The following is a 27,744-nucleotide window of genomic DNA, read 5'->3' as shown; positions in this document are numbered from 1 at the left end:
CAGATTCCTTCACCAAAAGAAGGATTTGTACAGATCAAAGGTGTATTAATGTTCTCCCCTTGCTTTTGTTGCACTGTAAAATACAGGGAGAGCAGATTTATTGCAGGGAAAGTAATGAAGTTATCACTGTATATCCATCTGCTCCTTCGGATAAATAGAATGTCAAGTCACGACTATGTTGTTTTGGCTGTAACCCAATTCTTCAAGTTCCTACTGGTACAACTATGTGTTTAAGACCCAGCGAAAGTATTTTTCCACTTCATGCTGTACGATTACACCCACATGTAAGGAATAGCTAATCAGCGTCCTGACTGGAATTTATCACTAACTAGTCTAACCATTGTATAAATAATCCTGATTGCACTCAGAGTGGCTAGGTATTGTGAGCACGCTTCTGTTCCCCATCTCGTTTACTTTCTGTGTTTCGATGTGTCTTTTAAAGCATTTGAGTGTTCTGCTTGTGCTGCTTTCGCCATTGATCTTGGAGGCAGCCGGGCCGATCCGTTGCTTGCCCTGCACCGATGAAAGGTTGGCGCACTGCCCGCCCGTGGATAATACATGCACCGAAGAGATGGTAAGGGAGCCAGGTTGCGGCTGCTGCCAGATGTGTGCACTGTCTAGAGGCCAACCTTGTGGGGTGTACACGGCACGCTGTGGGATCGGGCTCCGCTGTTACCCCCAGCTGGTGGATAGCAAACCTTTGGAGACTCTCATGCAAGGACGTGGCATATGCATGGACATTGCTGAGGTGGAAAGGATTCAATCAATACAAGCAGGTAATCACGTAATGTGCTTTTTATAACATGGTGACTGAAAAGACTAACCTAACACAAAATAATTTATTTTGCTGATGACTAGTACTCATTTACCTCTGCTATAATTGTTAGAATAAATCGAGATAATGTGCAGTTACCCAGGTATTTGCCTCTAAAGTTGGTTTACTTGCCTGAATTTTTTATATAACACAAAGGTTTTGTATAAAAAGTGAAAGAATCACCTTCACACAAAACCTTTCTAATTTGTTATAATTTTGATGTTAGGGTATATCGTAAAAACCTGAAAGAGATGTTATGAATTTCTTCTAATTTTTGAAGCCTTTATCTGGCTGTTTATTGCCCTCCTTAGAGTGTTTGGCTTAAAGTGTATTTATTTCTTATGTCAATGCTTCTTCTAATATATGCTTCATTTACTGCATTCCAGTAAACTTTCCAAACAGGATTAAAGCAGTCCTAATACACACAGGCTTCTTCTCAATTCTGCTGAACCAAATTTACACGCCAATTGTTGTATGATTAGTTAAAAAGCAAACTTACAAAGAAAGTAACATTTTAATTTATAAAATGTTTAAAATGCAAATGGAAAGTGTGATATGATCTACGCCTCTGCTTGTGGCAACAATATCAGTCATGTTTCTGATTTATTTGATCTTTATCCCCTCAGGTAGTGAAATCAGTATCACACTTGTCACCGTTTAAGTACACTTGTAAAGTTCACTCATACAGTTCTCCCAGTGTGCGAATGTTTCATGGAACTGTGCCACAAACTGAAAGCTGCATTCTAAATAAAAGAGTGAAAGAAAAACAGACATTTTTTCTTTACATGTTTTAAAGTTATGATCTTTGGGGGGAGTCAAATTAGAGCCAGATGTTTGCGCTGCTTCAGAAAAGCTTGTTTATAATCAGGAAGGATCGGCACCATGTTTCTGCTCATAGCAAATTCTGTTATAGCATTATCCATTCCTCAACCCACCTTCCATACACAGACAGCTGCAACAATATTTCATTCTGCAGCATTTTATCGAATTTCAGTATTTAATATGAAAATACGCTGATTTAAAGACCTCCCTCACAAAGGAGAATTATTTTCAGTCCCAGAAAACATTATCGCAATTCACTTGCAGATACAATATTTCAGAGTTTGTGGTTCTATCGCACTCACGGTTTGAGTTGGGAGATGACAAATAATCAAAGATCTCCAAACAACCAGGTAGGTTGTTTGAATAGTGACAAACTCTCCAAAAAGTAATGTTGCGACATATTTTAAATATCAGGTTGTGCAGAGTTAGTAAAGGGCCTGTCCCACTTACACGTCCTTGGCTCGCAAATTACGCGACCTCGTGGTCGCTTGAGGCGTACGGGCACCGTATGGTCACGCGGAGCTGGTCCCACTTAGAAGCGCGGAGGGGTATGGAGTTGTGCGGGACCGATCCCGACATCGCGCGGGGCTCCGAAATTCTTGTAGTGAACAAAATCTTCGCGCGCCAATGGCCTGTCGCGAAACTGACGGCCAAAGTGGGACAGACCCGAGACCCTGGTGCGACGCAACGTCTCACCTTCAACAGCAGCAGTAGCAGGCAAACGATTGCCGAACTCCGCCTGGGGCTCACGGCCGTTGCGGTCCAGATCCGCCGCCACTTCTACTCCCAGAGCGGGGCCAGGAAAATTGAAGATAGACACAAAATGCAGGAGTAACACAGCAGGACCGGCAGCATCTCTGGAGAGAAGCAATAGCTGACGTTTCTGGTCAAGACCCTTCTTTTCAGACTGAAGAAGGGTCTCGACACGAAACGTCACCCGTTCCTTCTCTCCAGAGATGCTGCCAGTCCCGCTGAGTTACTCCAGCTTTGTGTCCATCTTCAAATGATGTCACGCGCTCCAGACGACTGTGCGTACGCATGAAATCGTGCCCAACCTTCGCTCGACCGTCTCGGCTCAACGGGACCACGAGGTCGCATAATTTGCGTGCCAAGGACACGTAAGTGGGACAGGCCCTTAAGATTGTAAAATTAGCTTACTACTGGTGCAGTAAAGCAATATTTGGAGTTGAGTTGTTTTAAAAGGGATTAAATCAGACTTAAAGCAGATTTGAAGGTGCACACTCTTTAAAAATCAGGTTAAAGAACTGCCAATCTACGGTCAGCTGGGATTAAAAGGAGCCTTGGCGATTTCTCACCTTGCACAACTCATTAATAAATTTGTAACCCTTTGCTAAGGTAATCAGAATTCTCAGAAGATAGACACAAGAAGCTGGAGTAACTCAGCGGGACAGGCAGCATCTCTGGAGAGAAGGAATGGGTGATATTTTGGTTCAAGACCCTTCTACAGTTGAGCTTTGGTCAGTTTAAGGTGATCTTAAACAAGAGGAAAGAAAGGAATTGAAAGTATGCTCAACTAGAGAGGTCCAAGAGATTCAAGAGATTCAAGAGAGTTTATTGTTATGTGTCCCAGGTAGGACAATGAAATTCCTGCAATTCCAGATCCAGAGAGCAAAATGTACATAGGATTCCGGGCATTAACATCTCGGATGACCTGTCCAGGATCCAACACATACATGCAATCACGAAGTAGGCACGCCGGCACTTCTACGTTATCTGAAATTTAAAGTGATTCAGTATGTCACCAAATACTTCAACAAACTTCCAGAGATGCATTGTAGAATGTATCCTGGCTGGTTGCATCTTGTCCCAGCATGGCAATTCCAAAGCACAGGAATGCAAGAAGCTGCAGAGAGTGGTGGACTCAGCCTGGTCCCATCATAAGCATAGTCGTCCCCATCTTTGAAAGAATCTATATGAGGCACTGTCAAGGGTCCCCATCATCTGGGCCATACCCTCTTCTCATTACTGCTATTGAGCAATAGGTACAGAAGCTGGAAATCCCACAGGAACAGTTCAGGAACAGTTACTTTCCAACAACTATCAGGTTCTAGAATTGACTGAGGTGCAGGAACAGCTACTTTCCTTCAACTAACAGGTTCTTGAACTGACTTACACAACCGTTAACCTCCCTCAGCATTGGAATCCTGTGGGCCAATCGCACTCCCATGGACTGGTTTTCTAATTGTTTTGCACAAAAGTTCTGTTTCTGAATAGTCTTTTTCTTCTCACTATGTTGTTTAATTTAAATATTATTTAGGTATAATTTATGTTTCATGCATTGAGTGAGTCTAAGTGCAAGCAAGAAGTTTCATTGTCTTTCATTGTTTCTCATTGTGCTTGTGTGTTCGACTCTGCTTGACTTGACTATTGATTCCCTAACAGTAAAATCCAATGGAAAACCTGAGAAGCATAATATGAGAAGCATAATGGCAGAAACAAAAAATGCTGGAAAATTTCAGCGTCAGTCTGCTTCCAAAGGAAAGGTAAATCTGGAGTCCATCAATAGGGCTGACAAAGTATAAAGAAGCTTCAGATCCAGTATTTATAATAGTCCTGTAGTCACTTTCTTTGATGCAACACACAAAGAATAATTAGTTTGTCAAGATTTAGAACTGATCCTAGCACAGAACCACAAGATTAATGACTAAGACAGAAAGAGACCAAACAGAGGGAATAAAGATCAGAGACCTGTTTTAAACTCAGGCACCATTGGAAACATGCCTGCAGCCCCAGAAATGAAAATTAACATTCTTGAGCTCATTCTTGGCTTCATTTAAATCCTGTTGACTAAATTTGCCCTTAATCTGGGAGAAGATACTTGTGACCTGGGGCGGCACAGTGGCACATGTGGAGTTGCTGCCTTAAGGCACCAAAGACCTGAGTTCGATACCGACTATTTATTTTATAATACAAAATGCTTTTATTCAAAACGAACAGAGTAGAAACAAGATCAAGACTACCTATATTGGCAGATTACAAACAAAACAGCTATCAAATTCAAATATTGTCAACTTTATCAACAATATACTCGACCCTGGAGGCCTACCGTGAACACGGCGTGCTCCCTTTCCAGGGAGACACGGGCACGGACGTAGGCCCATAAGAGGGGCAGGCAGTTGACTCTGGTGTGACCATCGACTACCCGCTGCCTGGACCATGGCCAGGCCCAGGCCCAGGAACAAACCGACAGGGAGACTCCCTCCCCCCCACTCCCGACCCTCCCCCCTCTGTACAGGGTGACCAAATATCAGGAGCGTGGGGCTAAAGTGCAGCCAAACCTTGAGGAGCAGCCCTTTCAGATAGTCGAACAGGGGCTGCAACCTCTCACACTCCATATACATATGGAACACGGCCTCTTCCTTGCTGCAGAACTGACAGGTGGCTGGCGTGTCCATGAGCCGACTTAGAAACATAGAAACATAGAAATATAGAAAATAGGTGCAGGCCATTCGGCCCTTCGAGCCAGCACTGCCATTCATTGTGATCATGGCTGATTGTCCCCTATCAATAACCCGTGCCTGCCTTCTCCCCATATGCCTTGATTCCACTAGCCCCTAGAGCTCTATCTACCTCTCTCTTAAATCCATCCACTGATTTGGCCTCCACTGCCCTCTGTGGCAGGGAATTCCATAAATTCACAACTCTCTGGGTGAAAACATTTTTTCTCACCTCAGTCTTAAATGACCTCCCCTTTATTCTAAGACTGTGGCCCCTGTTTCTGGACTTGCCCAACATTGGGAACATTTTTCCTGCATCTAGCTTGTCCAGTCCTTTTATAATTTTATCTGTTTCTATAAGATCCCCCCTCATCTTTCTAAACTCTAGTGAATACAAGCCTAGTATTTTCAATCTTTCCTCATATGACAGTCGCGCCATCCCAGGGATCAATCTTGTGAACCTACGCTGCACTGCCTCAATCACAAGGATGTCCTTCCTCAAATTAGAAGACCAAAACTGTACGCAATAGATGTGGTCCTACCAGAACCCTATACAACTGCAGAAGAACCTCTCTACTCCTATACTGAAATCCTCTTGTTATGAAGGCCAACATTCCATTAGCTTTCTTCACTGCCTGCTGTACCTGCAAGCCAACTTTCAGTGACCGGTGTACAAGGACACCCAGGTCTCGCTGTACGTCCCCCTTACCTAACCTAACCCCATTGAGATAATAATCTGCCCCCTTGTTTTTGCCACCAAAGTGGATAACCTCACATCTATCTATATTATACTGCATCTGCCACGCATCTGCCCACTCACTCAACCTGTCCAGGTCACCCTGCAACCTCCTAACATCCTCTTCACAGTTCACACTGCCACCCAGCTTTGTGTCATCGGCAAACTTGCTAGTGTTGCTCCTAATTCCCTCTTCCAAATCATTAATATATATGGTAAAGAGTTGCGACCCCAACACCGAGCCTTGCGGCACTCCACTCACCACTGCCTGCCATTCTGAAAAGGACCCGTTCACTCCTACACTTTGCTTCCTGTCTGCCAACCAATTTTCTATCCATGTCAACACCCTACCCCTAATACCATGTGCTCTAATTTTAGTCTCCTAAATATCTGTTGCACGCCACGGTTGTGTGCAACACTGTCCACTCTAGGTCCCCGATGTAAAGGGGGAGGACTCCCTTACTGGGGACCTGGGGTGGAGAATGGATTAGGATTACTCCCTTACCTCTATTGGGACCGCTCCTGCCATCATGTGGTAACACAGACCGCCGGGGCGTGTCCGGACGGAAGATGAGGGCGAGGAAGCATAGAGTCGATACTGACTATGGGAGCTGTTTGTACACAATTTGTACATTTTCCCTGTGACCGCGTGTGTTTTCTCCGGGTGCTCTGGTTTCCTACCACATTCCAATGACGTACACGTTTGCAGATTAATTGGCTTCTGTAAATTATCCCCAGTATGTAGGATAGAACTCGTGTACAGGTGGTGATTGGTCGGCACAGACTTGGTGGGCCAAAAGGCCCATTTCCATGCTCTATCACTAACCTAAGCTAAACTAAACTTGTAGACAGACAGCAGATACTGTAGGTGAACAGCAGTAGTTGCCAGGGCCATGCTGAATTTTTATGTGTTCAGGTTTAGGTTTATTATTGTCACAGTTACCGAGGTACAGTGAAAAGCTTTGTTTTGCATGCAGTCCAATATAATCAGATAAGACATACTGTACATAATTACAATCATGCAGAGTACACACTTACTCCTGGTCCTGAAGGAAAGATAACATAATGCCATATTAGGCTCCTCTTGCATTGCTTCACTTCACCACAGGATTAGGATTGCAGGAATCCCCTCACAGTTTCCCACAGTCAGCTGAGTTCAAACTGGAACCTGGTGCCAACAACATGACAGGCGCACGTTGAAAAAGAAGCTGGTCAACATTTGGCAGGTGCCTTCATGGCTGCTGGGCAAATATGTAAAAGCTGTCAGATACTCAGACCCTAGTGGTTCTATTGTATAGTTGGAATGTGACTGTGAGAAACATTGGAATCTGTGGGTCCCAGTCTATGAACCATAAAAAGTTAGGATGCAGATGCAGTAGATAATGAGGAAGGCAAATGGGATGTCAGCCTTTGCTGCAAAAGGTATGGAGAATAAAAGTACAGAGCTAGCAAGATGGAGTACTGCAAGCAGGTTTGGAACTCCTGCTGAAGGAGCAACATATTGCTGTGTAGATAGATTATTTTTACTTTAGACATTAGATATACAGCACACACACAGGCCATTCTGCCCACTGAGTCCATGCTGACCAGTGATCACTCAATACTGTAACACTGTCCTATGCACTAGAAACAATTTAACAACTTTACAGTAGCCAATTAACCTACAAACAAACCTGTTCGTCTGGAATGTGGGAGGAAACTGGAACTCCCAGAGAAAATCCACACGGTCACAGGGAGAACGTGCAAAATCCATGCAGATAGTACCCGTAGTCAGGATTGAACTTGGGTCCCTAGCGCGGCAAGAGAGCAACTCCACCGTTGTACCACTGTGATGCTCTAAAGACTGGAGCAAACATGATTTTATTCAATGTATGGAGTTTGCACGTTCTCCCTTTGACCATGTGGACTTCATCTGGTTTAACCTGCACCCCACTTCTCAAAGACGTGCTAATTGTAGGTTGATTGGCCTGTGTAAATTGCCCCTAAAGTGTCGGAAGTGGATGGGAAAATGGGATAACATGGAACTAGTGTGAACGGGTTATCAGTGGTGCACTCGGTGGCCAAAGGATCGTGGTTCCATGCTGTATCGTACAATAAATTAAATTAAACTAAATGATCCTGGTTTAGGGCCACTAATGACAAGGGGCTTGCTCAGAACGGACAATCAAACGGTGCGTGTGGGAACACTCACAGATCTCCATGATCTCTATTCACTATCTTTTCCCATAATTCCGTGGATGCCCAAGGGAGTGTCCTTCCTAGTAATCAGAACAGCAACAATGTAACATTTGGGAGCTTTTCATGTAGTTCCCAGTTTTCACAGGTTCATGATTCATGGTGTGACACATCGTAATGCTGTTCAACATACCTTTGGCCAATTTCACTATTTCTTGCAAACACTATGTACAACACATGTTTAGTGTACCAATGAAATAGTTTAGTATAGAGATACAGTCTGGAAACAGGCCCTTCGGCCCACCGAGTCCAAGCTGTCCACCAATCATGCATACACTAGTTCTATGTTATCTCACTTTTGCATCGTACTCATCGGATGGAAGCTGCATACCAAATCTCATTGCGCTTATGTGCAATGACAATAAAATATATTATTATTATTATTATTATTATTATTATTATTATTATTATTATTATTATTATTATTATTATTATTATTATTATTATTATTATTATTATTATTATTATTATTATTGTTATTATTATTATTATTATTATTATTATTATTATTGACAATTTACAGAGGCCAATTAACCTACAAACGTGCATGTATTTGCAATGTGAGAGGAAACTGGAGCATACCACAAAGCCCATGTGGTCATAGAGTCATGGAGTCATACGGTGTGGAAACAGGCTCTTTGGCCCAACTTAGACATAATGGGTAAAATACCAGGAGGAATGTTAGCGTGGAACTTATTATTAAGTGAAGATCTTCCTAATTTCCAGAGTTTTATTGGATTGGAATATTCACCAAGGTGTTTTTGATGTACTACATATAATAAAGTTATAATTCTCCATAAGTTCTCGTTTATTGGTAGTAAAGATTATTCTACTGAAAGAACTAAAAACATACATGATAGCAAATGGAAATGTGTGCATTTCTGGTCAGCTGCAAACATATTAGCTATCAGCAAGAAAAAATTAAGAAAAGGCGGTGCAAGAATTTTCTTGACACTGTCTCATCTTCCAATTAACCAAAGTCATTTCAAGTGCACGGTTTCCATCGCTTTTAGTCCCACATCACCTGGTTTTCACACAGTGGCTTTCCCAATTTCTCCAGTCAGTAAACACAAAACATTTTGTCCTTTGCTTGTTGTCAACAGCTTTAGGTAAGAGCATGCTTTTCACAGAGTTATTTTTGATTGGCTGTATGGAAAGTTCCCTGATTCCCATGTGGTCATTTCTGCTGCAGTTTGTTGGAAGACTGCGAGATTGAAAGGTATGTTAATGTCGCAATGAAAATCAGTCATTTTAGCTTTATGGTTCTGTTTGTTTTGCATTCAGTTTGACAAATGTTCAATTACACTGAAATGGAGCTTGAAAAAGCAAATTGTCTCCTTCACTTTTAAACACAATGGTGAAAGAAAAACAGGCAAAACACCATGCATGGCTGCAGAATATCGAAAGCAATTTAGCCCCGACCCGAAATGTCATCTGTTCATTTCCTCGACAGATGTTGCTTGACTTGTTGAGTTCCTCAGCATTTTGTGTTTTACAAGTATGGCGTTCTTTTACTGCCATAATTGAATGGAGAATCTTAGCGAACTGTGATACTGGCCAGGTAACCCTTGTTTTGCAGTTGAGGTATAAATATGTTATTGAAGGTCTCCTGTAGGCAACATGTTCTGTGAAAGTAAGTATTTATTTATGTTTACAAATTGCATGGATTGAAAAGAAAGATGACCAAATGCTTAAAGAGCCCCAGCACATTATATTGCATGTATAAAAACTGGATTTCAGATGAAACAGATTACATATTTTTATTCCAGTTCAGTCTTAACTTTTGTTGAGCTTTTTGGTATGCCATTGCTCACTTTCAAAAGCCACCAGCTTTATATGAGGCAACAAAACCAGTAAAAACTAAAAACCGAGCAAGTTGCTTAATAGCTTACTGCACAAGTTAGGGGCGGCACAGTGACACAGCGGTAGAGTTGTTGTCTTACAGTTCCAGAGTGCTGGGTTAGATCTGTATGAGTTTGGACGTTCTCCCAGTGATCACGTGGTTTTTCTCCGGGTGCTCTGGTTTCCATCCATACTCCAAGGACATGATGGTTTGTAGGTTAATTTGACTTTGGTAAAATTGTAAATTGTCCCTCGTGTGTAGGATGGTGTCAGTATGCGGGGATCACTAGTTGGCGCTGACACGGCGGGGCGAAGGGCCAGTTTCCACACTATATCTCTAATCCAAAATAATTGACTGTTATACACAACTTCTCAAGACCAATTTCATCCTCCACAACACAATGCTGCCTTTGTATGTTCATCACATATATCAGCAGCAGTCACTATTTTGGCTGTGTGAGCAATTGTAATAAAATGCATTAGGTTTGACATTTAAGGTTATTTATTCAGTATTATGCTTTTCATGATTTTATTTTTATGTTTAACACAGTCATTCTTAAAAGATCCCCCGCCAACACACACACACACACACACACACACACACACACACACACACACACACACACACACACACACACACACACACACACACACACACACACACACACACACACACACACAGACACACAGCAAAGGCCAGGGAAAGCAGGGGAGCGCTGTCTGAAATTCACACCCGCGATGAAGAGGAAGGTAAAAGACTGCTGCACAGAGTGGGGAGGGAGGGGGGGGAGAGAAGGGGAGAGAGGGGGAGAAAAGGAGAGAGAAGGGGAGAGAAGGGGGGGCGAGAGAAGGAGGCGAGGAGGGGGGGGGGGGGGGGGGAGAAGGAATGGAGACACTTTTAAGAAGCCAGATAACTTTTAATAAAGTTTAGCGGGCAATTTACATTACCGGTCGGTTTTCCTTGGTCCTGAAAACTCCAATGAGCCAATTAAAATGCCCGGTCAGCGACGGAGTTTGCATACGGCTGCCCTCGACTGCCTGTAAATACATAGCGACCCCACTCCACTGCACTACGAGTTCAGAAGAACCATGCCAACCAATTTTTACTCGCAGAAAATTTTTCAACATGCTGAACATTTTTCCTCGACCAAACTGAGGCCGCGAGTATGCGGGAACTTCCCTCGAGCATGAAGGAGAGTTCCAGTGACCTCATAGGACCTCTTCGGACCACGTGTCGACCATGCTGCGAGTTTGAGTCAAGGGCAAACTCTTCTAAACTCGCAGATTAGGTCGCCGCAGTGGGACAGCCCCTTAAATGTGTTTTTTTGCTGAAAAATCCCAATCATCACACTCTGTCTAAAGTGAGTGAGGCCAGCTGGGCTCTGGTTGTATGAGCCTGCTCATATCCTGCTCTTCCTTAAACTCTTCCGGTCATTAGAAATGTGGCCGGCATTTGGAGCACTTTGTTAGAATTTCAAAATGTATCTGTCGTGCATGTTTATGAAATGAATGTTTCCAGTCAGCAAGAAAATGAGAAAGGGTTAATTTATTTCTTCTTTCCAGTTCGAACTCAGGAATTCCGCATACTCCTGGTTAATCATCACCACATCTTGTCTACCTCAGTTAGTCATTAAACTAAACCAACCCTCAGGATACGAGTTGCTGTTTTATATCCCCCACAATCTCAATTGACACGTTTCCTGTAGACAAGTCATCAGGCATAAGATTTCTACTGCGTGCTCCACAGATATCACTAGATATCAGCCAGCTAGTTACACCAACACAATCTGTGGAAAGCTCTTACCCTATGCGTTCATCTCCTCGGCAACAAGGGCAAATCAACATGTGCAGCACCCTCTCCCCTTCTCCCCCCCATCACCCCCATCCCCCATTTGTGCCTTACATCAAATATGAATTGTTCAGTGCCACTTATAAGGAGATATTTCCAGCTTTCAAGATTTTGTTTGCCTGTTTAATTTCACTTTTTTTCTTGATGTTAATGGGGCAGTTGAATATGGACCCAGTTCACGTGTTAATTAAGTGAAGGGATGGTGTATAGTTAGATCTGGGATACTGTTGGCTCTGGAATGATTATGCCAAAAAGCTGGCAACTATTCTGACTATTTTGCACTGTATTTTTCCCTTCGCTCTACCTATTGTACTTGAGTTTGGCTTGATTGTATGTCTGTATAGTGTTATCTGATTTGAATGGTTAGCAGGCAAAGCAAAGCTTTCCACTGTACCTCGATACACGTGACTAAACCTAAACCTAAACTTAAATATCTTAGAATGCCACTCTGAAGCCTGGTCACATTTTGACCAAAAATAATGCATTTGTATGTTTCCTCCATTTGTGTTTGTGGTACTTGCAACGTAAAGTTCGCATAGGTGCATTTTTTTGTGTTCAGCACAACATAGGATTATAACACAGCTGGTTTATAAGAGTCCATAAATGTGTTTTTCAAATTTGCCTGAGTAAATAAGTTTGCTGGATTGCTATCAGATGTTGAATGTTATTTTACTACATACATGATCTGCTCATTCAGGACTTTCACAATGCTCCACTTTACATCTTGACAATTTAGCTTGGGTCTTGTTGACAGCTTTATAGGTCAATGGATCCAAAAAGCACTGGCCAGAAAAGATTGAACACACAACATTGGGGGAAGTTGTCTTTAATTCTCCAAACTATCATAGTAGTGTTGGCGATGCACCACACAGGAAATTAGGGGTGCATATAATAAGGGATTTCATGGGCGATTTCAGTCTCCTGTTAAACCAAGTTAGAAATAATACTGTCCAGAGAGTTAAGAGTCAGGAGTGGAGAGACCAGAAACTGCAGATGGTGGAATCTTGAGCAAAACACAAACTTTGGATGGAATGGATAGAAGACGTTTTGGCTCGGGACGCTTCTCCAGAATGAAGAATAGCGGGGAGAAAGCTTGAAAAGATGTGCTAGTGGGATAAAGCCTTGCAAATCAAGGTGAATGCAGGTGAGGGGGGGGGGGGGAGCTAAATTGTCAAGATGTAAAGTGGAGCATTGTGAAAGTCCTGAATGAGCAGATCATGTATGTAGCAAAATAACATTCAACAGTGTCATAAGTCTACTCCGCCATTCAATCATGGTTGATCTATCTCTCCCTCCCAACCCCATTTTCCTGCCTTGTCCCCATAACCTCTGACACCTGTACTAATCAAGAATCTATCTATTTCTGCCTTAAAAATATCCACTGACTTGGCTTCCACAGACTTCTTTCGCAAAGAATTCCACAGATTCACCACCGTCTGACAAGAAATTTCTCCACATTTCCATCCTAAAAGAGTGTCCTTTAATTCTGAGGCTATGACCTCTAGTCCTAGACTCGCCCACTAGTGGAAACATCCTCTCCACATCCACTCTATCCAAGCCTTTCACGATTCTGGATGTTTCAATGAGGTTCCCTCCTCAAGATACTTTGTTGAGATGAAGAGTGAAGTCTTCTTCTTCTTATTGAGTCCACACACAAGATTAGAAGTTGTTCAGCCAGAGCTGAACACACTTCTCGGCATCTGCACAATGGTGTCTGTCTTGCGCTTCTTGTGCTTCTTACAATACAATACAATACAATACAATACCTTTTATTTATCATTTGAACCTCACATGGTGCTAGTGGGATAAAGCCTTGCAAATCAAGGTGGATGCAGGTGAGGGGGTTGGGGGGGGGGAGCTAAATTGTCAAGATGTAAAGTGGAGCATTGTGAAAGTCCTGAATGAGCAGATCATGTATGTAGCAAAATAACATTCAACAGTGTCATAAGTCTACTCCGCCATTCAATCATGGTTGATCTATCTCTCCCTCCCAACCCCATTTTCCTGCCTTGTGGTGGTGGAAAGATTGGTTGAAACAGGGCCGCGACGTGAACGCTCTTTCCTTGACCCCAAGAGTGAAGTAGTTCAATCCAAATCATGGATCCTTAATTTAAACAAAGGAAACATTTGTTCAGAAGGTATGAGGAGTGAGTTGGATATGATAGATTAGGGAGTTTCACTGAACAGCAAGACAGTGAATAGACAAACACTAATATTCAAGGAATGAATGCAGGAATTTTAATAGTTACTCAGTATTTCTGGCACAAACACATAAAAGAAAATTGACCCACCTTTGGCTAACGAATGAATAGTGTTGGATCCAAAAGAAGGCATATGATGTTGCCAGAGAAAATGGCAAGCCTGAGGATAGGAACAGTTTACATTTCAGCAAAAAAGGACCAAGGGATTGGTAAGAGAGTAAGACTGGTGTCTGTGAGTGAACATGCAAGGTACATTAAACCAGATTAAAGGCATCTATAACTATGTCATAAAACAGCTTATTGGTGATATGTAAGTCATTTACAATCACAAATGGGACAATATATAATGAAAATAAGGAAATGCAATTAAACAAATAATTTGGTACTGACTGCGTTGCAAAAGATAAACATAACTTGCCAGAAAGGGAACCAAGAACCAATCAACAAGAATGAATTACTAGAGAACCAAGAGTCAAACAACAAGAAAGAATTCTACATAAATTAGTATTAGCAAAAAAAAGTGATGTAAGCTAGTAAATCACTAAGACATGACAATCTGCACCCAGTATATAGGAAGAGGAAGCCATAGAAATGTTTCATGTTTTTGGATGTTATTTCTATAATTTGACTGATTGTGGAGGATCCTTGCCAACTGGAAATGCAACTTCACTTTTAAAAATTACAAAAAGAGAGGAAACAGGGAACTACAAACTAGTTAGCTTAACAACAGTCATGGGGGGGAACGTTTTATCAAGAAGAATGTGATAACATGACACTTCAAATATAGCAACAGGATTAGGCAGTCAACAAGGATTTATGAAAGGAAAGTCATGTTTGATAAACCTTCTGAGTTTTCCAAGCAGTTATCTACTTCAGCAAGATGAACACAAAGGCAGAGCAAGACTTCAATGATGATAGATTGGGAAATGTTCATGTACAAAGGAATCTGGAAATCCTTTTAACCATTACTGAAAGCAAACAGGCAGGTGCAGCTATCAGTGAGGAGGTCAAACAGAATGGTGACCTTCATTGTAAGGGGTTTTGAACACAGAAACAAGTATGGCTTACTACAAAAATACTGGACCTTGGTGAGACCGCATCTAAACTAGTTTATGCAGTTTTGGTCTCTGTACCAAAGAAACTATATGGACCAAGAAACAGTGCAACAAAGATTTACCAGTCTGTTTCCTGACATGGACATTTTTCCTATGAGGAGAGATTGGTTGAATGAGGCGTGTATGCACTGGAGTTTACAAGAATGAGATGTCTAATTTTGCTATAGAAAATGGAACATAAAACATTGCAGCACAGGAACAGGCAATTCAGCCCATAATGTTTGTGCTGAATGTGATGCCAAGTTAAACTAATCTCCTCTGCCTGCATGTGATCCATATCCGCCCCATTCCCCGCAGCTCTATGGGCCTATCTAAAAGCCTCTTAAATGCCACCATTGAAACTGCCTCCACTACCACTTCTGGCAGTACATTTCAGGTCCCCAACACTTTCTGTGTAAATAACTATCCACTCAAATCTCCTCTCAAATCTCACCTTAAAGTTATGTCTCCAGTCTTTGTCATTATCACCCTGGGAATAAGGCTCCAACTGACTTGTAAGTCTATGCCTCTCATAATTTTATATACTTCTATTAGGCGTGTCCTCAGTACTTACATCTGAAGCTTACATCTCACACCGTCTAAGAGCTATCAGAATACAAAGAAAAAATGCTATTAAAAGACAGTGAAATGTGGTGTTTTCAGAGTACCAAAGTAAGAGATGTTTTTGATGAGGGTCTGAGAAGTGCTTGGAAGGTAGAAAGGTTGTGCAGATCCATGTGGGTAAGGAGGGAAGCACCGAGAACTAAATGGATCAGCAGGATGTCATAGTTAGTAATTCTATATTATAGTATATATTATCTTCTGATATATGAAACCATGACATCGAGCTCTTCACAGTCCCCCTTCAAAAATGTATTTCACCTTGGTATTCTGCACACACCCCATTTGATTGAAAAAAAAGAAAAAGGGCTGAGTTTGGTAGGCAGATGATTGGACAAAGGCGAGAGATGAGAAGATATAAAGATGGAAGAGTTGCAAATTGTGAAGCCAGAGGAAGGAATATAGATATAAAGGGTAGGGGGAGGAGAGAAATGGGTGCCGGTTTATGTGGGTCAAAGGGAATAGAGGGGGGGACGGGATTGGGGAAGAAGGGTCAGGCGATTTTGTAGGCTAGTTACCAACAATTTGAAAATTCATTATTCATATTGTTAGTTATAAGCTGCCAAAGTGAAATATGAAGAGTATTCTTCCAGTTTGCATGTGGCCTCACTCTGTCAATGGAGAATTTCCAGGCCAGAAAGGTCAGTATGAGAATGGAAAGTGGAATTAAAGTGGTTAGCAACCGGGAGATCCAGTAGGCCTTGTGGACCGAGCGCAAGTGTTTGACGAAACGTCCAACCATCTGCCTATAAAACCCTCCCTCACCTCTATCCACCTATCACCTGCCCCTTCTCTCTTCCAGCTTCCTCTTGCCCCTCCCCACCAAAATCAGTTTGAAGTAGGGTCCTGATCCCGAAACGTCTCCTTTACATGTTCTCCAGAGATGCTGAGTTTCTTCAGCATCTTTGTGTCTTTCTTTGTCAACCAGCATCTGCAGTCCCTAGTTTCATCACTTTTGACTGGACTTTTAATATCGTCATAAGCACATCAGAAAAAGATGGTGAAACCATAATAATAATAGAAGAGAATTAATCTCAAGAAACAGCAAAAGATAAAGTGCTAGAGAAACTCAGCATGTCAAGCATCGTCAGTGGAGAGAATGGACAAGCGACGTTGGTCCTGACACAAAACATTGCCTATCCACTCCCTCCATAGATGCTACCTGACCTGTTGAGTCCCTCCAGCACATTTTTTTTGCTCGATTCCAGCATCTGCAGTCTCTAGTGCCTCATGTCTCAGATCACAAAACAGTGCAGTGGGGGATGTGCGCCATCTAGCCCCACCTCATGGTAATGCAAGAATGGCATGTGCGAGGCATTTCTGGGCCTACTAAGTATTACTGGGTATTACTAAGGTGCAGAACCAGTTACAAACTTGTAAATAACTGAAATAACCTTTAAATTAACTGAGAATCCAGTCTCCCCCCCTTAACCCCCTCCACCCTGGTCAAGACTTTGACATGTGATGCTTTACTAGTAGTGACAAGAACTATTAGATAATACAATTTCAAACAAAGGGTGGTGGGTGTATGGAACATGCTGCCAGAGGGAGTAGTTCAGGCAGGGACTATTGCACCATTTAAGAAACAATTCGACAGGTACATAGGTTTGGAGGGATATGGGCCAAACACAGGCAGGTGGGACTAGTTTTAGATGAGATATTGGTCAGTGTGGGCAAGTTGGGTTGAAGGGCCGGTTTCCATGCTGTATGACTCTATGACTATGACAGTGGCTGTCTGGGTCTAAAGGTCCTGACCAGAAACATCGCTGATCCTGCCTTATCTGCTGAGTTAGTCTTGTGTTTTGAATGTAACATACTCAGGTGTTACAATGCATTTTAGGCTTGTTATAATCGTTTTCAGAGTGATTTGCTTGAACTATTGCCTTGCTATAGAGAAATGCTACATGAAGCACAATAGGAGATAGAGTTTGAAATTTAGGATGAATTTGCTGGAATGGACTGCCGATGTGCGTATGACTGAGTACTGGCTAGATTTAGCCTGGTTTTGATAACTCTTGGCAAATGTATTGATGGGAGGGAGATCCAGTTCTAGGAGACATTGATACAGCAAGAAAAATAATTCCTTAGAGGCTTCCTGGAAATTTGAAGAGACAAACGTGAAGATACATACAAATATAAGGCCACAGGGCAGATACAAGCTGAAAATGGAATATGCCAAAAATAGAAGGAAGTGGAGAGTTGAGTCTGTTACACATGAGGAGCACTGTTTGCTAATCCTTGCTAGATGCGCAGTGCAGCAAATGGAAGTGATATCATCACCGACAGAGAACATGACTACAGTGCAGGCTACCACACATGCAAGTTCTTCATCCAACAAGAAGCAGTTGTTTGATGAATTTGCAGGTAGACAAAAATGCTGGAGAAACTCAGCAAGTGAGACAACATCTATGGAGCGAAGGAATAGATGGCGTTTTGGGTTGAGACCCTTCTTCAGACTGATGTGGGGATGGGGGGGGGGGGGGTGGGGGGCGGGAAATAGAAAGGAAGAGGCAGCGACAGTGGGCTGTGGGAGAGCTGGGAAGGGGAAGGAAGGAGAAAGCAAGGATTACCTGAAATTGGAGAAGTCAATGTTCATACCGCTGGGGTGTAAACTACCCAAGCAAAATATGAGGTGCTGCTCCTCCAATTTGTGGCGGGACTCAGTCTGGCCATGGAGGAGGCCCAGGACAGAAAGGTCAGATACGGAATGGGAGGGGGAGTTGAAGTGCTGAACTACCGGGAGATCGCATTTGTTAATGCAAACTGTGCAGAGGTGTTGGGTGAAGCGATCACCAAGCCTATGCTTGGTCTCACCGATGTAGAGCAGTTGACACCTAGAGCAATGGATGCAATTGATGAGATTGGAGGAGGTGCAGGTGAACCTCTGCCTCACCTGGAAAGATTGCTTGGATCCTTGGATGGAGTCGAGGGTGCAGGTAAAGCGACGAGTGTAGCATTTCCTGCGGTTGCAAGGGAAAGTACCAGGGGAGGGGGTGGTTTGGGTGGGAAGGGACTAATTGACCAGGGAGTCGCGGAGGGAGCGGTCTCTGCGAAAAGATGAAAGGAGAGGAGATGGGAAGATGTGGCCAATGGTCAGAACCCGTTGGAGGTGGCAAAAATGTCGGAGGATTATCTGTTGCATGTGACGGTTGGTAGGATGGAAGGTGAGAACAAATGGGACTCTGTCCTTGTTACGAGTGGGGAGTGGGGAGTGTGAGCGGAGCTATGGGATATAGAAGAGATCCCGGTGAGAGCCTCATTGATTGTTGAAGAGGGTAACCCCCATTCCCTAAAGAATGAGGACATCTCCAATGCCCTGGTTTGGAACACCTCATCCTAGGTGCAGATGCAGCGCAGACGGAGAAATTGGGAGTAGGGGATAGAGTCCTTACAGGAAGCAGGGTGGGAAGAAGTGTAGTCCAGATAGCCATGGACCAGTAGATATCAGTCAGTTTTGATGAATTTGTGAAACAACTATAAAGCTGGAGGGAGAACACCATCCACAGCGAAATAAACACATGCAGCTGGTATTACATCTTCCGAGATGTGTTCCTGCAGCTGTCAGAGAGAAAATGAAAACTGAACTTGAAAGACTAATGGAGACAAAGATCATTATTCCTTCTGCTTCGTATGTACAAGTTTAGAGGTTCAGTTCCATATGAGTTGAAAAAGCATTAGAAATGAGCTTTATCTAATGAAGAAGACACTTGAACATTATCCTGCCAGATCTAAGCAGAACAAACATCTTCCCTCAGCTTGATGTCAAGAATGTGTTTTGGCAAATAAAACTCTGGGTGCAGTGATGATCCCAAAAGGCATCCTCAGCCACTCGGTCTGCTCTTAGATAAACAATGTTCAGTTTTATTTGCTAAAACAGTTCAGTGAAGATTGGATCATTCACTTGAAGAACTTCTCACTGTGAAGACCATAGTTGCATAGTTACACTGTGAAGACCATAGCGGATGATGTTACATGAAATGAAGGCATTAAAAACTTTAAAACAGAATAGTGAATGGGTTCATAAGTGCACGTTATAAAAGGAGAAAGGAGAAATAAAATCTTTATGGTGTAAACAAAAAACGTAGACAAAAGGAACTATAGATGCCGGAATTGTGCATAAATGACGAAGTGCTGGAGTAACTCAGCGGGTTAGGCTGCATCTTTGGGGATAAGGAGAGGTAATGTTTCAGTTTTGGACCCTTCTTCAAACTTGAGTCATGACCCTTCTTCAAACTTTAGTCTGAAGAAGGGTCCTGATCCAAAATGTCACCTGTCCATTTACTTCCACAGATGCTGCCTGACCCATTGACTTCCCTCAGCAAAATTTCAGCATCTGCAGTTTCTGGTGTCTCCAAAACATGCTATAATCCTGAAATGATAATGAAACTGCAAGGAGACATTAGCTCAGTTTTTATTCTTAGAGAGGACCTGACAACAGCTGGAGAATTCAAGAGGAGGATAACAACAATTAAAGATAGACCTGATAAGATGGGCAAACATAACATGGACACAATCTTTGGTCTTCATGGATACTCAGAGATACTGTACCAGGCATTAGATAACTAATCCATTTCAACAGATTAAGTTCAAGAATTCTCGCAAACAGTTCCTGTGATCATTATCTTTGAGAAGAGGGATAAAATTTAACACAGAAAATTGGATTAACTTCAAGAAAGATGTTAAATAATGTCTTTTACTTCAAAATACGCCTACAAACAATGTTGAGTTTGAGTAATGAAAATACTGTTTGGATTTCTAAAAGGATATCATGCTTAACCAACTATTTCAGAATAGAAATCAGCAAAATTGTAGATTAGGGCAAAGTAGTGAATGGATTTACATGGATTTTTAGCCAATAAAGTCTTATATTGGAGAGTCGTAATAAACAGTTGAATTTGTAGGATTAAGCGATAAGTAGAGGAATACTTTTAAAGATGTTTAGAAAACAGATAGAAGGTAGAGGTGAGGGATGTAGAAATAAAGAACCTGTTACTGGTTAATACACAAAAGGACACAAAGTGCTGGAATAATTCAGCAGGACAGGCAGCACCTCTGGGGAGCATGGATAGGTGACGTTTCAGGTCGAAGAAGGGTCTCAACCCAAAACGTCACGTATCCATGTTTTCTAGTGATGCTGCCTGACCCGCTGAGTTTTTATAGCCCTTTGTGTCCTTAGAGGTGAGGGGTGTTTCTCAGATTATTTGTAACTGGTCTACAGTGTTCAAAAAGGATCCCTGCTGAGACTTCTGCTGTTCACCGCATGCCAAAAGAAATTGTGAATCTGAGCAAAATATCAAATAGTGAGATATTGTTGAAAATACATAGAAATAAATCAAAAGCAGAGCAATAAAACATTTGGCAGAGTAGTCCATTTGCTGGCAAAGTTAGTCAAATGAAACCAGAAAGCCCAGTAATTTTGATCTGATGAACAAAGAAAACAATAATTTCAAGATTAGAATGAATGAATGAATGAATGAATGAATGAATGAATGAATGAATGAATGAATGAATGAATGAATGTGAATGAATGAATGAATGAATGAGTGAATGAATAGTTTATGAATGAATAGTTTATTTCGGTCATACATTAAAAAGAACAAAACTTTACAATCTATGTGAATATGAACCAACACTGTATCCATTTCACACAATGTTCACATAATCAATGACTGAAAAAGGAATAGGCTGAAGCCACAAAGCTTATTTTTTGCCTATCCTATACAATCCATAAGATAACCCAGAATTACAAAGGAAATAAAAAAGATATATTTTTTAAACTACGAGGGATAAAAAAGCAGGTGGATCTGGCATTACAATTACATGAGCCGCTAAAAACAGCAAGACTAGTCAATGAGAGTGAAATAAATGCAAATAACTGATGCTTACCGATAGAATGCAAAAGAAAGAATGCATATCAATTGATCACTATGCATTTCTGGATTACACAAAATAAACAGAGTAGGGAAGCATTGTCAAAGGTGTCATAGTCATAGAGTTGTACAGCGTATAAACAAGTCTGGGTCAGCCATTATGCCTATCTATCTTACCTATTAATTCCATATCCAACTATGCCTGGCTCATTCAAATACGTCCAAATGTCTCTTACATATTGTGACTGTTTCTGCCCCCACCAGACCCTCTGGCAGCTCATTCCAGTTATCATGTCCCATCTTAACTTTGTCCATTCTAGGGGAAAAGAGAAAAATAACTTTTCCAGTCTCTTCTCACAACTGAATTGCTCTATTCCAGGTGATATCCTGATGAATCTCCTCTGCAACTTCTCCAGTGCAGTCACATCTTTCTTATGGAAACACAAGGAATTGCAGATGCTGGAATCTTTAACAAATACAAAGTGTTGGAGGAACTCAGTGGGTCAGGAGGAAATGGACAGACAACGTATTCATAGTATTCAATGTATTCACCAGAATTCTCAAAATGCACCATTTACAGTATCTGGATTAAACGCCATTTTCCAATTAAGCCAAACTCACAATGACATCAATATTACCCTGCAGCCTAAGACTACCTTCCACTTAATAACTCCACTATTGTTAGTGTCATAGAGTCATAGAGCCATACAGCCATAGTCATACAATGTGGAAACAGGCCCTTTGGCCCAACTTGCCCATGCGGACCTACATGTCCCATCTAACTAGTCCCACTGCCAGCATTTGGCCTATATCCATCTAAGCCTATCATATCCATGTACATGTCAAACCCATTATTTTATAAAAAATAAGATCATGACTGATCTGTAGAAACAAAGACCTGCCAATGCTGGTTAATAGACAAAAGCACACAGACCTTTTCTAACTTCATGTGCTGCATCCGGTGTTCCTTATGTGGCCTCCTGTACACCGGCGAGACCAAATGTAGACTTGGTGACCATTCTGCTGAACACTTGCTTGGATCGCCAAGGCCTACTGAATCTCCTGGTTGCCAACCATTTTAACCTCCCCTTCTCATTCCCACATTGATCTTTCTGACCACGTGAGGCCACGCGCAAATTGGAGGAACAGCAGCTTATATTCCGCTTGGGTTGTTTACAAACCAGCAGTATGAATGTTGAATTCTACAATTTTAGGTAATTTTTGGTAACCTCTAATTATCCCCCTCTCTTCTCCAACCCCCCCCCCCCCCCCCCCCGCTCTCTTTACCTCCCCTTCCCTCTTCTGTGTCCCACCTAAACTTCCACCTATTACTCCCCTCCATACCACCACCCCGTCCCCGTCCCCCGCTTCTTCCATTACTTTCCTCCCCCTGGTTTCACAATACGCAACTCTTCTAAACCTGTCCAATACCTACTGTTCTCATCTCTGGCCATTGTTCCAACCATCTGCCTGTCCAAAAAAAATCCTCGCCAATGTCGACCTCTATTACTTGCCACGCTTTGACCGGCCTCTCCCCTTTTACAGCTTTCTTCTCCTACAATTAGCCTGAAGAAGGGTCTCGACCCGAAACATCCATATCCATATTCTCCAGAGATTCTTCCTGACCTGCTGTGTTACTCCTGCACTCCGTGTGTGATCATGAATGAACTCATTCTGCCCTCAACTCAAATTCGGAGCTGAACTTGCACATTTAATGTGGATGCAAAGCTATCAATTGTACACATTCCCACCTGTTAAAATTAACGTTCAATTCAGTAGCCTTATCTGTCATTTAATAGGGTTCATAAGTTCGTAAGTGATAGGAGCAGAATTAGGCCATTCGGCCCATCAAGTTTACTCTGGCAATGTATCATGGCTGATCTATCTCTCCCTCTTAACCCCATTCTCCTGCCTTCTCCCCATAATCCCTGACACCCATACTAATCAAGAATCTGTCTATCTCTACCTTAAAAATATCCATTGACACGGCCTCCACAGCCTTCTGTAGCAATGAATTCCACAGATTCACCACCCACGGACTAAAGAAATACCTTCTCATCTCCTTCCTAAAGGAACGTCCTTTGGTCTGAGGTCCTCTGGTTCTAGGCTCACACACAAGTGGAAACATCCTCTCCACATTCACTCTATCCAGGCCTTTCACTATTTGATATGTTTCAATGTCCCCCCTTATCCATCCAAACTCCAGTAAGTACAGGCCCAGTGCTATCAAATGCTCATCATATGTTAACCCACTCATTGCTGGGATCATTCTCGTAAACCTCCTCTGGACCCTCTCCAGTGCCAGCACCTCCTTCCTCAGATATGGGGCCCAAAATTGATCACATTAATCACGTATTAGATGCACCTTGGGGCATTTGAATATGAAGTTGAACCATAGGACATCGAAGAGAGCACAGTACATCACAGGAACAGGCCCATTGGCCCACAGTGTCCATGCTGAACATGATGGTAAGGTAAACTAATCTCATCCAACTTCACATGATCCATATCCCTCCCTTTCCTGCAAATATATGTGCCAATCTAAAAGCCTCTTAAATGCCACAATACTATCTGGCTCTAGCACCTCTTCTGGCAGCATGTTCCAGCAACCAGGTTATTCTAACCTAGTGCAAACATATGGAACATACTTTGAATAGTATTGCTTCACTGGTTGTACTGACATCAGTGAACATAAACATAAATCCAAGGGGTTATACTGTATTTATTCCACACCATTGAAAAGTTCTTACAATACAATACAATACAATACAATACCGTTTATTTGTCATTTGAACCTCACATGAGGTTCAAACGAAATTTGGTTTCTGCAGTCATACAAGAAAAGAACCAAGACACACACCAACACAATTCACACAAACATCCATCACAGTGAGTCTCCTCCTCACTGTGATGGAAGGCAAAGTCTTGTCTCTCCCCTGCTCTCCATTCCTCTCCCGAAGTCGAGGTCAAAGTCCCCGGCGGGCGCTAGCAAGTCCGCGGCCACTCAAAGCCACGCCGGGCGACGCAAGGCCCTGCCCCGGGTCTTGATGTTGGAGCCCCCGGCGGGCGCTAGCAAGTCCGCGGCCATTTAAAGCCGCGCCGGGCGATGTGAGGCCCCGCTCCAGGTCACTCTGAACCCCGCAATTCAAGCGGGAGAAGTCGCCGTTGCCGCGGCCCCGCAAAGCGGTCTCCCAGCAGATGAGAGGGATGAGAGTAAGAAACACAGAGAAAGATATCTGACTGGAAATAAGTTAACATATTTGAAAGGTGTGAAAACAACCATGTGATACTTATTTGTTGGAAAATAAAGGAACTAGCTATCAAGAATTAATTGTTAACCTGCGAAATAAATAACAAGAGTCCGAATAGATCTGAAAAGTTTGGACTCTGCCAGATATCCTAAATATCTTGGCTGATAGAAAAGGACACAAAGTGGTGTAGTAACTCAGCAGGTTGGGCAGCATCTCTGGACAAGGGTCTGAAGAAGTGTCCCAACCCAAAACAGGCTGGTTGTGAGCGGGGGGGGGGGGCAGAAAGTTGGGGGAGAGGAGGGACAGGACAAAGCGTGGCAGGTAATGTGAACGCAGGCAAGGGGGGAGGGGGGGGGGAGACAGAAGGGAGACAGAAGGGATAAGACAAAAGGATTAAAGAGTTGAAAATAGTGAAGCCAGCGGGAAAAAATGAAGGTGGAGAGGGCAGGTGTGAGTCCAGGTGGAGAACAGGGAAGAGGATGGAATAAAGGGGGGGGGGGAACGGGAGGGGGGAAGAGGGTTGTTAGAGGTTACCTTAAATCGGCGAATTCAATGTTCATACCACTGCTTTGTAAGCTACCCAAGCGGAATATGAGGCGCTGTCCTCCAGTTTGTGTGTGGCCTCACTCTGGCAATGGAGGGGGCCCTGGACAGGAAAGCCAATTGATAATCTCAGTATGTATCTTTATTTATAAATAGCATTTGACAAGGTTCCACTTGTAATAATTAAGCTCAAAAGTATAGTTTCTGGCTGAACTTAGAGAGCGGTAGAGATGCAGGAGAAGGCCACTCATCCTCTAAACCCTTCTGCATCATTTAGTTTGAATATGGCTGATCTATATGTGCATTGCTCGGTAGAACTCAATGGAGTAAGAAAGGACAATAACTGTTTTTAAGGACAATTATCCAGAGTAATTGAAAATCGATTGGTAAACACTAGAGGGTCCACTAATTCCAATTATGCAAGCAATATAAATTCAGAAATTGAATCACATATGCAAATTAAATAAAATCACAACAAATGGAAATGGAACACACAATTATCGTACAGTTGGGACAGATAAATGGACAAGAAAAATGAAGAAGGGTCTCGGCCTAAAACATCACCAATTCCTTCTATCCAGAGGTGCTGACTGTCCCGCTGAGTTACTACAGTTTTTTGTGTCTATCTCAAGAAAAATTAAATGTTTACAAATATAAAGTACTACCCAGAGCAAGAGCTGATATAGAAAGTTAATAAATGGTACTGAAAAAGTTAAATGACAAAGCTGAAAGAGACCAAGGAGTCGGATGATTTAGTGTTAAACGTAACCAATTAACGCAGACAGCATCAACAGTCAATAGAATATTGATCTGCATGGCCAATTCAGTGTAGTATAACTTACAGAAGATGATGCCTGCCATCACTTATACCACTGTAAGCGATAATAAAGTCAAAGGAAACACAATCTGCTTGAATGCTGTGATCAGTTATGATCACTCAAACATTCAATCAATGCAGGCAAGCGCATTGGGAAGACTCGTTGGATAAAAAAATATGAAGATAATTAAGACTGCATCTTAAAAGAAAGTACTTGTGAGGTGATTAGGTCGAGTGTATGGTATCATTAAATGAACAGAAAATTTAGTTTAGTTTAGTTTATTATTGTCACGTATACCGAGGTACAATGAAAAGCTTTTTTGTTGCATTAAATCCAGTCAATGAAATGACTATGCGTGATAACAATTAAGCCGTCCACAGTGTACAGATACAGGATACAGGGTATGTAATTTAATGCAAAGTAAGTTTGATAAAGTTTGATTAAATATAGTTGAAAGGTCTCCTGTGAGGATAATGGAAGTAAGGACTGTACAGTAGCTGGTGAGAGAATGGTTTCAGCTGCCTGAGGGTTTCTTCCCTGCCTAACAGCTGGGAAGAAACTGTCCCTGAATTTAGAGGACTGCGTTTTCAATCTTCTGCACCTCTTATCTAATGGGAGAGGTGAGAATAGTGAGTGACTGGGGTGAGACCAGTCCTAGATTATCATAATTATAGTCCTTAATGCCATCAGAGCTGCAGAAGTGATTTGCGGTTGAAACCAGAGAGGGATAATTTTAGGAAAGCTGGTGGAAGATTCCTCTTGATAAAACAGTGACCAACATTTGGAGTAAAAATCCTTCAATAACCCACAGCTACTCTTCAATCCTTCAATAACTCACAGCCACAGCAGTGCTTTATCTTTCCTGGACTGATGACCATCAGCATATGCATGAGTACACTTGGCAATTTTCACTTCTTAGTATACTTAAATCCATTTCAAATTTCAATGTTACAGCAACTCATTTTTCAGAATTATTTTAATTGAACTATTCCAGCTGTTAGCATGAGATGCTTTATATTTCACCCAGCTTTATCTTCCAGTCAGTGTATCAGTAAGTAAGCAAGCATCTTGCAAGTTAATTGTATCACAATCACGTTGTGTGTGAAACTCCTGTGTGAAATGTGTGAAGCAGAATTAACTATTATTAATGTTATCTTGAATCTTGAATATGTGTCTTACTGAAGTAAACTTGAGTAAAGATACAAGGAAACATAGGATGGTCTTGCAAGGATTTGCCATGGGCAAGCTGTAAATGTGGAATAAAATAAAGACAACAAGGTGATTTTTAACTGTTAATGTTTAACCTCCCATCTGAACAGAAAACTGACTAAGTGGAATACTCAGTTTTCTATAATTTTCTACTTTTACATCAGATTTCAAGTATAGTTTTTTTGTTTATTTTTAGTTTTAGTTTAGTTTATTATTGTCACATATACTGAGGTGAAGTGAAAAGCTTTTGTTGCTATCAAGTCAAAGTAAAGCATTTACATGATTACAATCAAACAGTACACAATGCACAGATAAAGAATAAAGGGTACAACATTTAGTGCAAGATAAAGTCTGATAAAGTCCGATTAAAGGCAGTTCAAG

General features: G+C 42.1%; 1 protein-coding gene across 1 annotated transcript in view; it reads left to right on the top strand.

The window, feature by feature from the left end:
- The first annotated feature begins 254 nt into the window (after positions 1-254).
- LOC116991527 (insulin-like growth factor-binding protein 4) overlaps positions 255-27,744 on the top strand; it is an 83,520-nt gene continuing 56,030 nt past the window's right edge. Inside the window, exon 1 of the mRNA XM_033050194.1 lies at positions 255-776. Within this exon, the coding sequence (XP_032906085.1) occupies positions 428-776 (349 nt within the window). The 5' untranslated portion in view covers positions 255-427. The remainder of the gene's footprint in view (positions 777-27,744) is intronic.

Source organism: Amblyraja radiata, chromosome 2, assembly GCF_010909765.2.
Source record: "Amblyraja radiata isolate CabotCenter1 chromosome 2, sAmbRad1.1.pri, whole genome shotgun sequence".
Taxonomy (NCBI): Eukaryota; Metazoa; Chordata; class Chondrichthyes; order Rajiformes; family Rajidae; genus Amblyraja; species Amblyraja radiata.
This window is presented reverse-complemented; position numbering and strand designations above follow the sequence as displayed.